This window comes from Pantherophis guttatus, chromosome 7 (assembly GCF_059756535.1).
Source record: "Pantherophis guttatus breed Tessera chromosome 7, ASM5975653v1, whole genome shotgun sequence".
NCBI lineage: Eukaryota > Metazoa > Chordata > Lepidosauria > Squamata > Colubridae > Pantherophis > Pantherophis guttatus.
This window is the reverse complement of record NC_142069.1, coordinates 69771323-69783447: the sequence shown is the minus strand read 5'-3', so window position 1 is coordinate 69783447 and position 12125 is coordinate 69771323. Positions and strand designations below refer to the sequence as shown.

The 12125-nt window shown below is 37.6% G+C and overlaps 1 protein-coding gene across 1 annotated transcript; it reads right to left on the bottom strand.

The window, feature by feature from the left end:
• Nucleotides 1-289: 289 nt before the first annotated feature.
• LMOD2 (leiomodin 2) lies at nt 290-10471 on the bottom strand. The gene is made up of 3 exons (XM_034431105.3): nt 10042-10471; nt 3463-5001; nt 290-691 (listed from the first exon to the last, which is right to left on the bottom strand). The coding sequence occupies exons 1-3, from the start codon at nt 10312-10314 to the stop codon at nt 665-667; spliced, it is 1839 nt and encodes a 612-aa protein (XP_034286996.2). The 5' UTR covers nt 10315-10471; the 3' UTR covers nt 290-664.
• Nucleotides 10472-12125: the final 1654 nt, after the last annotated feature.

The following is a 12125-nucleotide window of genomic DNA, read 5'->3' as shown; positions in this document are numbered from 1 at the left end:
TTCAGCGTAGAAAGATTCTTCTCAGACTATCACTTAGTACTCCTTAACCAGTGGTGGGTTCCACCTACCTTTGCTACTGGTTCAGACCTGTGAGCATGCGTGCGTGCATTCTTTGCTCACATGCGGCGTTTTTGCACATGTGCAAAGCATCCATGATAACATCCGGTGAGTGGGAGGAGCCTCCCACCACTGCCACTACCAGTTTGCCCGAACCAGGGCAAACCAGTAGAAACTCACCACTGTTCTTAACCCATATAATACTTTTCACAACAAACCAAGACAGATACTGTTTTTTTCCACTTGGAAACTCAAAACATATTTATTGCAAGTGTATGATGCAAGCAAAGAAACACAGTGAATTGAACAGGTGCTTTTTTAATAGAAAGGACATGTTCCATGAAGTGCTATTTGATATCAACATAAATAACTACATAAACTATTTCTTCTGAGAAATCTTATTAAATTAAAAAAAGTATTCTCCATATTTACAAAAAGACTGTTGAATTCTTCAAAGTATTGCTTGAAGTTTCAAAGGCACTTTTTATTTATATCTCAAATCTAAGAGTGTACTTTTGAAGCTGTTTACATCAGCCCGTTTTATCACTGTAGAATGATTGAGTACCTCTTTGAGAATTTGTACAAATCTTCATTTCATGGCTGACTTTTACCGCAGAGCTTCCGGGATCTCCACCTAAAAAGAAAGGTGTTTTGCTTACATTAGGAACATGAACTAGAATTAAAAGAATAAATCATCTAAGTAGAGAAAACCCCACAGGTTTCAATGTCCTATTGTACTTTGTATTGTAATAGTAAAAACATATAGATGTTTTAGAAACATATTCGGCTTGATGGCAAGGATGTAAAACTGTGTGATCTCAGTGTGAGCATATGTGATCAAAAATTAGAATCTCTACTGAGAGGTGAGGCAAAGCAGCAAAATGTATATCTTAAGTTACATAGATTCACTCCTTGAAACTCATCAAGTCCTCTCTTAAACTGAGGACTTTTCCATCCATTATTGCAGAGGTCTCCAGACTTGGCATTTTTAAAACTTGTGGGCTTCAACTCCCTGAATTTCTCAGCCAGCAAGGCTGGTTGAGGAATTTTCGGACTTGAACTCCACAAGTCTTAAAGTTGCCAAGTTTTGAGGCCCCTGCACTATTGGAACAGAATGGCCTTTACGTCTGCAAAAATCATGGTAGCTATGTCACTTTGAATAACATAATTTTATTTTTCTTTATGCTTTTCAAAAGTAGGCCCCAAATTTTGGGCCACAGCTTCTACAGTGAGTTTGGCTTGGCTAATCTGAGGAGGGCATTGAAGCATTGAACAGATAAATTGGGCATTTTATACATCTCAATTCCCCTCTTCAGATTGAGGTTGATTTTTCCCATGGAAAGTTAAAGTCAAAATACCATAAGTGCTTGAAGTTGAAAGGACTTTTGCACTTAGAATCCCTCCCGAAACATACATACATACATATCTGCCCTCACACCAGATCATCAACTACACTCCCCCAGTGCTCAATAGCCAAGATAACTTTTTAAAAAATGATTTACATTTTTAAGTTAATACAAAATATTCTAATAGGTAAAATTGAATCACTGTTATATGGTTTTTAAAATATACTCGCCCATTGTTTGTAGCCTTTTCTTTTCTTATACCTCTTTTTCTTTCCTTCCATTTTCCCCTCTCTAAGTATTTTTGATAAATAAATAATATTTACCCTATAGTAAATATATAATATTAACTTATAGTAAAGAAGGTAAATATTTGGCAGCCAATAAATTTTATAAATAAGTAATTTTTTATAAATAAGTAATTTTTTATAAATAAATATTTATTACTGTTGTACTGAAAAAAAAAGTTACTCCAGGTTACAAAAGAATTTGTTCGCTCTTTCCCCTAAATTAAGTTGTTCTTGGAGCAAGTATACTTAATTCCAATGACTATTTGGATTCCTTACTTTTTCAAGTACACATTGTTCTTATCTGTACAAATGCAAACAACAAAGCTAAGTAAATGTTGGACAATTTTGGTAGAATATTATAATGTAGATCAATCAAATGTTAAAATAGACCTGATTTCTGAGCTGATTCTTTTAATGATTACATTTCCCTTAAAAGGGTAAGTAGACACCCAATAAAAATCAGATCTTCCTTTTGTATTACTTTTCTGGATATCTATCAATTACTTTAGCACATTAGAACTGAATACCTATACTTGTAGAACTCTCACTGACATATAAAGTGTTCTCTTTATAGAACTGATTACCCATAGGAAGATGGGGGTTTTTTGTTTTCGTTTTGCTTTCACATCCTGTTGCCCTAACATTACCTTTCCAATTAGAGAAGCTGGCATACATGATCTGTGAGGCATTTTCCCAAATCAATTGTGTGAGTGGTCTTACAAATACCAAATTCTATCATCCCTAATGTGGGGTGATTTACTAATATAAGAGAAATATGACTTAACAAAAATGATTTCCCCTGTACAATTTCAAAAATGCAAATAGCTTTTGAACCACAATAAAGATTACAGATTACTAATTATATTAGAAATTCAGGTCCTTCAGTAAAGATTGATTGATTATGTGCCATAAGGTCATTTTGAAGCCCATCTATTAGATATTTTCTTGTAACTGTACAATATGAATGTCATTAGAACTGTGTGAAATAGATGGAATGATCAACTCCATAGCAGTTTAAGACACCAAAACAGACTTTAAGTTGCAAAATTCCTCCCTTTGTATGATTCAGGGGGGGAAAAGACTCCATTTTCTTTTCACTGAGCGGTTGTCAGAAAAATCACGTAACCTTCACCACTGAGGGACCGGAAATGGTTTGCTTCCAATTCATCTTGAACACTGAGGTTCCCTCCTATCTTTAAATCCAATGAGGGTGCCTCCCACTTGATATGACAAGATTACACGAGTCTTGAATATCTGGCTGTAATTAAGATTTCTCTCTTGTGAACCAAAGTAGCTGTCCTATCTTTAAATGCTAGTTCACTTTAAGACAAAAAATCGGATCAAATAATAAAGTAGGATGGAAGTGGGAATCAAGAACGAATCTAAAGATGAGTAGACCTCTTATTTTGCAGAAAAAATATTTTTTAGCCCAAAGGAGAAATGTGAAAGAACAGCAATGAGAAATCAATGATTTGTAGGAGCAGTGTAATTTTGTTCCATATCAAAAAATGCCAGCTGAGAGGGTTCGAGAGGCTGTTCAGTAAGAATCTCTTTCTATGGAGTTCCTTCTTGAGGGTTCTTATCTATCAAGGTGACCTCACTGTCAGTGCTCAATTCCTACAAATTCCCAGAGGCAAGTTAAGGAAGTACTTTCTCTTTTTCAACAAAGCGATAAAAAAATTATTACCTTATAATTATCCTTTGATTAAAGTGTGATTATTTACCAACTTGCTTCCAGTTCTAAATCAACTCCTGAAATTACAATTACTTACCCGCCTTAGCTGCTTCATATTACTTCCACGAATTGCCTCCATAAGATCACTGTGGAGTGATCTTACTGGGGTAGAAGGTCGACTTGAAGGACGTGACCCTTCTTCTGATATATTGTCTGGGATGGACTTTAATGAATTTTTAATTTCTTTTAATATTGCATTCTCATGTTGTTTGTTTTTCTTGCTTTTTTTCTTCTTCTGCTTATTTTGTAGATCCCTCTTGGCACTTTCCTGCTGTTTTATAACCTCAGCAATATTCCTGGTGGGTGCTTTTTTCTCTACAACTATTTGAGGAGGAGGAGGTGGTGGCGGAAGAAGAGGAGGAGGAGGAGGTGGTGGTGGAGGAGGAGGAGGTGGGGCAGTTGGTGATGGAGGCGGCGATTGTGATGGCAATGGAGATTGGTTTTTAATAGCAGTGGCTTTCTTTAAAATCTTTGGAGAAGGCATAGGTGAACTTTTGGGAGGTGAAAGTTGGTTTTGAGGAGCTGAAATTTTCTTAGGAATCTTTGGAGAAGACCAAGGTGAACTTCTAGGAGATGAATACGGTGAAGAACCAGGAGTTCCTTTCTGCAATGCTTTGGCCTTTGGATTTAGTACTCCATCCCAACTGGACTGTTGTTCTTTCTGTTCTTGCATTCGTTTCTGCCTTTGTTTATCCATATTTCTTGTCAGAATGCCTGTCATACTCATTCTTGGTCCAGCAAGCTCAAAGTGATAGCCTAGTTTCACAATAGCAGTATTGTCCCTTAAAAGTTTAACCATGTCCATTTCAGCCTGACTGCCCATTATGTGCCTTTGGTTATGGAATCGTAATTCTGTTAAAACTTTGTTGTTCTGTAAAGCCCTCATGATCGCAATAATCCCTTTGCCTGTGACAAAATTAGAATCTAGATTCAGACTCACAATATGTTCATTCTCCTTTAGCATACCTGCAATAGCCATTGCAACATTGTCATCAGCATGAGTGTTAGCCAGATTAAAAGTCTTCACTACAGTGTTATTCCGTAGGGCCTGAGCAAAATGTGTTAGCATCTGTGGTGTGATATTTTCAATATTGTTTAAATTGACCTCAGTAGTTTCAGTATCATTGTTCCTAACTTTTTCTAATGCATCTTCAATCACTGTTGGATTTCCACATGGATGCATGGCTCCCATCCTGTAGTTCAAATATTCTGCTTCCTTTTCATTGTGACCATTGGTAACAATTTCATTTTCATTGTAGTTTTTAAGTTTAATGTTAAGTGAAGTTTGCTTTGTAGTATTTGGAAGTTTTTCACACTCTTCAGCAGATTCCTCTTCATCATCTGTACTACTTGCTTCTTCTTCTCTGTCATCTTCTTCATCCTCTTCCTCTTCCTCATATTCCTCATTGTTCTTCTCATCCTCTTCATTCTCATCCTCTTTGTCCTCTTCATCATCTTCTTCATTGTGTGCCTCTTCAGAAATTTCACTGTTGGTTCCTGTAAAATATTCTTCTTTAATTTCTTCTGACTCATCACCATCATCATCATCTTCTTCTTCTTCTTCTTGCTTATAATCCTACAAGGGAATTAATCAAAAGTAAATGATAAAAATACATTTTATTTATAAAGGTCCTCAAATTTCATTTCAGTGAGCTTTCATGATGATCTTTCCCAGATAATTATTATAGAAAAATTATGCACCGTGATGAGTTTTGAGAAGCAGTACTCTCAAATTCAGTTTTGCATAAAAATACTCCATGTATGTAAGCATCTGATCACAATTTATTGAAGATGTTTGAATTTAAGAATGTTGTGATTATGTATCATAACATCTATTAGAAAGTGTTCACAATATTACTGAGGGTTAATAGCATAACGAGTACTACTCTAACCTCCATTTGCCTTACTTGGATATTGGATATTTTCAGCGAACAGCACCCTGGGAAGTGACAGGTGCATTTTAAAATCCTTCAAAGAGAGAAAGTTAGCTTCCACCATGTCCACCATGTTTCTGATCTTGAATGAGGGAAATAAGAAATGACTGGTAATTGAGTAATTTCTAGAATGTTTTACTTAGCATAATGTGTAATTCAGTTATTCTTCTATTCCAAAAGGGGATAGCCTGAAATTTTATCCTGCAGAAGATCCCTGTAAGCACTGTAGAAAATCCCCAGAGAGCTAACTCAGTGGGGTGTTTTTTATTATTATTTGGTCCTTTCGAATCAGTCTTGATAGCTGATGACTACATGGAGAAGTCTTTGTAGTTTTCCTGGCAACTTTTGTAGAAATGGTTTGCCATTGCTTCCTTACTATGGCTAAGAAAGAGTGACTGGCCCAAGGCAACCCTACTGGTTTTGTGCCTAAAACAAGACTAGAACTCACGGTCTCCCACTTTCTAGTCTAGGCCTTTAACCCATTATATTGGTGTTGGTTGATTTTGTTACCAGACTATAATTTTTAACAAGAATGAATTTATAGAACACAATTAATTGTAAATAAGTATGAATGTAAATACATTTGTTTTTATTTGTGTATATGCCCTATTTATGGATTTTTAGCATGCCACTCGAAGTCCAGGTCAGATTTTGGGACAAGAAAAAGTTGCTCATCCCTTTCTAATCTGTCTGGCTGTCTTCTACACTATTAGAACAGGACAAAATCAGTACACACAATTTCAGTATTGACATCTCACATAGAGATATGTCAATGAAGAAAAAAAAAACAGTTGATGCTATCAGTTTTGTTTCTTCAGTGAGTGCTTCCTAATTAAGTTATTTGGATCCCTTCTTTGCTAAACTTGCATTGACCACAACACCTTTTTTTTTTTTTGCTTGAATTTCACCGAAATACTCATTGTTCCCTCCTCTCTACAAAAAAAGCATCAGGATTCTAATCCAGCCCTCTTAATTGTATAAGCAGAAAAATTGTATAATTGTATAAGCATAAAAAATCCTGGAAGAATACAAATATCTATATTAATAACCAAGGTCATAAAAAAACTCTGATATTCAAATTCTGGATCCAGCAATTAAGCACAGAGGATTTAGACCTCCCATTATTGCATATTCCTCTTTCAAGCTGCTACAATTAGTTTTCTTCCAACCATGTGAAGGTCCCCGATGAAAAATGGAGTATCAGCAGTATACTCAAGGCCATTAATTATGCCTAACCTGTTATTGTTCTCCTTTTGCTGTTACACAGGCAGACACCCGCAGAGTTTGTGTATTTGTGCGTGCGTGCGCGTGTGCATGTGTGTGTGTTGGGATAGGGAGCTAGAATACTGTTGAACTGTAAAAGAATATTATCCAGGCAGCCTCCATGCCTGCAGTGTTAGTGCTTTGTCTTTAAAGTTTGAAGCTTGAATTACAACCATTGGGCTTGAAACACAGAACAATTTCAGAGAAGTGCCAAACAGTGTCAAGTGTAGGTTGAAATTAAGTCTAGAATTAACTGTGCTTGTACATTCCCAGTTCCAGACATAATGACTGTTGTTGCTATTTAGGTATACCGTTGAATTACATAACTCTAAATCCTACTCTTTTCGTCATTACTTTTATTTGGATTATAATTGTTTATTATTGCTTGTTACTGTTATTTCATTCTGCCCTTGGAAAATCGGGATGACCAGTAGCTATTAGTATTGGACTGCATACCAACACCCTGGCTCAAGCACCAGGATAAATTCCTTCAGACGGGTTCTGATAAGAATGAAACACGACTCTGTCACTTCAGAGTTAAATAAAGACCTGTAATCTGGATGCTGCTAGGAATGTTATTCTCTCTTTACTGGTTGTCATGTTTCATTCCAACTTTCTGCTCTAGAAAAACAATGTTTTGTTATAAAAGAAACAAATATATATATGGGGGAAAATGGTAATATTTGGCTAGCTAGAGAGACCGTCTTACCTGTAGTTATTTAGACATCTTTTTCTTCTAGTTTAATTTATTATTGTCCAACCAAGTATTTGTAATTTTCCTTAGATTTTGCTTCATCCCAATCTTTTGATAGACATAGGTCAATTTCTTTCTTTTCTTATTATGGCTGTTAGGGTCAGCACTGTGTTGTTATGATGATATCACTGATAGAGACTGGGCTGAAATTTGAAATGTATGGCCTTTGTTTAGGAGGTTAAAATAGGAAGAGGTGAATTTATGTCCATTTTTCTTCTTTAAGGCACAGTTTAAAAAATCTGTTGAAAGATAGATTTTCTAATTAGAGTCATTTAAGCTTTCTCGCTCTTTCTCTCTATTGCAGGGATGTCAAACTGGATTTCTTCGAGGGTCAGATCAGCATTGTAGTTCTCCTCCATGGGCCGGGGGGGCAGGGAGCGGGGAGGGGGAGATGGGACGGACACCTCCTGCTGCACCCTGGCGGCCAAAACAGGAACGGCAGGGTGCTGCAGGCCAGCACTCTGCTGGCCAAAAATGGGCCATATGGAGGTCTCCCAAGGCCCCTGTGTGGCCTGTTTTTGGCATCCCCAGCCTCCTGCAGCACTCTGCCGAGGAAAAACAGGCCACCGGGAGGCAAAAAACGGGCCATGGGGGAGGGGGCGCATGCAGCCTGTTTTGGCCAGCAGAGGCACTGCGGACTGGTCCTTCGATATTTCCAGACAGGCCCCATGGGCTGGATTTAAGCACCCCATGGGCCAGATCCGGCCCGCCAGCATTAAGTTTGACACCCCTCCTCTATTGCTTGCTCATTATCTGCTTTCTACCTGTAGTCCTCACTTATCGACTGGTTACTTAGTGACAGTTCAAAATTACAACAGACTTCACAGTTCCAGAACTCCGATGGCCGCACACACACTGTGATCATGTGATCACATTTTGGGCAGTTGGCAACTGGCTTGCATTTATTTATTTATGGCCATTTGCAGTGTTCTACAGTCATGTCACCATGATTTTTGCTGGTATTTACTTCAGGTTTATGGCAAAAAATGATTTTAGATAAAATGGATTTGTTTAACAACTGTGGCATTTGCTTAATGACCACCACAAAATTGAGCATAGAGACAGAGTGATCCACTTAACAATTTATAGCTGTTATTCTGGGCTCACTTATGGTCATTAGTTGAAGACTACCTCTATGTATCTCTCTATCATTCTCTCTATCTTCTATCTACTGTATCTACCTACCTATCTACCTGTCTCATCAATCATCTACCATAAATGTCAAGCAGTCATTTGTACGATTTTTATTTATTATTTATTTGATTACTATAGTTGCCCATCTCAACAAGTGACTCTGGGTGGCACACATGTTTTGATTACAATACTTTTTGTACGTGTTAGAAGCTGCAGTGCTCCTTCCCATCCCAACCTTTTTTTGAGTTTATAAAGCTTGTATTATGAACTTTCTTTAAAAACTTTAAATTTGGGGAGTTGGAGACAGAATGGAAGGGATAAGGGGAAGGAGAAGGGATGGACAGAAAGTTGATAGAGACTTGTTGATACATCAAGAAACAATTTTCAACAAATCAGTAAAGAACTTCAATTACCACCATGTGTAATACTTGTGATGAGATTTATGCCTGGCCTTATTCAGACAATAAATTTATTCTGATGATAAAAAAAGAAGGAAGTATACTTGCATTGTCCTCACTTTGCTATACGTTCAATATGCCAGAAGCAAATATTTGAAGTGCAGACTTATGCATGCTACTTTCTTAACTTCTACCACTTTTCTACAATTTGAAATCTTGGAAAATGTGATGTACAAAATAATAGAAAGAAGTAGATTGAAGTTAGCATGCATATTGCCACAGGCCCTCATCACATAAATTATTTGAAAATCTAAATAAGACTCTTAAATATTCGGTCCTCTCCATGTATATAATAATACATGAAAGGCAACCAATAATTAGTATCTTCCCTTGAGTTATTTTGTACTAGCTTCTGTTGCTGGAATTCAGTTTTCCTTAAAGCAGATTAAATGCTATGAGTCTGAAATGTGGCAGGACACATCTGTTGTAGCACAATGCTAAACAGAATTTGATATTATATGTGTAACTGAACCTGAGATATGAGTGAGACATTTAGCAAAAATACATAATCATTCCAACTGTGGCTATGTCAGTACTTCTCAGCTTGTGCTTTGATGACGTTTTTGGATGTTCCTTCAAGTAAAAAGAATATTTGTATATAAAAAAAGCTCTTCACAGGGGGAAGCAGAGTTCTGAAGCAATGAACTCATTGGGATGATAATTTAATAGCACAGAGGAAGAAAATGTATATTACTCTACAATTTCTATACGTTACTAAAGCTTCTGCTCTTATTTATTTATTTATTATTTATTATTAAAATTTATATGCCGCCCTTCTCCCGTAGGACTCGAAGTGGCTCACACAATAAAAACCACAACAATAAAATACTAAAAACCAATACGAATTTAAAACCCCCAAAATTAAAAGCCTCATAGTCGGTCAGGGAATTTGCTGGAAAAGCCATGTCTTCAGGCCAGCGCGGAAAGTGCGGAGATCAGGAGCCATCCGGAGCTTGGTGGGTAACCCATTTTTGATCAATTTGCTTTTAGTTTGATGGAAAATACAGAGCAAGGAAACCATTCTACTGAATATGAGTCATTTCTGGGCCAAATTAATGCAGTTATTCTCCTACCTGTTCACATGCCCCCATTCTCTCTTTTTCCAGAAGTTTCTTAGTCTCCCTTTCCCAGTAGGCCATCAGTGCTTCCCGGCTAAAAGTTCCTGTGGGAGTTTTTTCTGTTAGACTCTTTTGCCTATGCCCCACAGGAAGGCTCCGGTCAGGCTCAATATCCTCCAACTCTTTCTCCAGCTCCTTCAGCTCCTCATCGGTAAGAGAAGCAAGGAGTTCATCTTCATCCAGCTCTTCATATTTACTAAGCTCTCGCCTGTAGCCAAAGCCAGACATGGTCCCTTCTGTTATCAGGCTGATGTAAAGCTGAAACTACAATGCAGCATTCACAGAGACTGAATCCAAGGCACCCACATATGCTTTGGTTGGCAAATGTTCACCCCCCCAGTAACTGCAGTACCTTTTAAAAATATTCCTAGGGGGTTGCGACAATGCACGGAAGGATGAAAGCATAGTCTGTTTTAAGCATCAGACGTCAGCAAGAGTTGAGCAGAAAGAATGTCCCAGTGCACCAGTGTCTTATGTCTCTTAAACACAGGGATTACTGACACATTGACAAGAACCATATTTAGAGTGGCTTGATAAAAGGAAAATGAATGCTCATCTGTAGATTTAGAAGCCCAGGAAGATAGTTGTTCATAAAGCAACAAGCACACTTACTTTGACACACAAGAGTTTGTGGTCTACCCAAGCAACAAAGACCAGGTAACAAAAGGGGTGCTTCGTTCAGCATGATTAGGACCATTCCAATGTGGGACAAAATATTTTCTTAGCTGGGACATCCCTTCTTTTCATGGCCCCATAGTGAGAGAATGGATAATAACTGTTCAACTTGAGATTTACTAATTTTGATCATTTTAAGATGGAAATAGGTACATCTTGAAAATAGGAAAATCCAGGTTCCCCAAATTATGGAATATGCCACTAAATTAGGCAAGGATTTAAACATAAAAATATAGTAACTCAGCTATAATATTTTCTTTTCTTTTAAAAATATCAAGATATGGAAATGAATCTGAATTTGACAACAAAAGCCTTTTTTAAAAAAAATGTTAAAGATGCATACTGGGACAACAACAGTGGTGGGTTCCTCCCGGTTTGGTCCGGTTCGGCTAGCGGTGACGATATGACATCACCGAACCGGTTCTCCCCCCCCCGCCCTCCCACCCCCCACCTTATTCTTACCTTTTATTTGGTCCCACCCCCAATCTATTGCTGCCTCCTGAGTCCCAGCTGATGACTAGAGGGAAAAAAACTGTTTAAACTCTTGCCGCGGGGCTTCAAAGGGCCGTCCTACAGCTGATCAGTGTTAAAAGCAAACAAATGAGTCGGGTTGTAAGTGCGAGGACTGGTCATAAGTGTGAGGACCTTCCAGAAATGACTCTGACCAGCTAGCCACGCCCACCTAGTCACATGACCTCCAAGCCACACCCACAAAATAAGCCATGCCCACAGAACCGGTAGTAAAAAAAATTAGAACCCACCCTTGGACAACAATATCGCTATGATAGAAATTATCTTGTGGGGATGGACTTTGATCTTTGTAAACTCTTATATGAAAGGACATAATGTGCATTTTCCTGCATTAATCTGAAGATTAAAAATAAGGGGGAGGGTTGGAAATGCCTACATTTCTGTGGATATTTTGTTGTTCTTAGATTGTAAGCATAATCAGTGAAATAATTAAATACAAGTTTTGAGAAAAATACCTATAGTTTAATTATTTCAATTAGTTTCAAGCATGTTTGACTCTCAGCTGCACTGTGTTCTAAGTCTGCTTGTCAATCTTTTTCATACAAATATAAATATAAGGCATTGGTAATAGGCTAAATGATCTTTAAATCAAGGGTCTCCAACCTTGTCGACTTTAAGCCTGGTGGACTTCAACTCCCAGAATTCTGGGAGTTGAAGTCCACCAGGCTTAAAGTCGACAAGGTTGGAGACCCCTGCTCTAAATAACACTGAAAGGGTTGCATACATTTAATTAGATTAAGCAATCATCTGTAGCAGCAGTATTAAATGATGGTTCAGTCTACACTTGATTTGTTTATAATGACTTTCATCTTTCTTCTTTAAAACATACATAC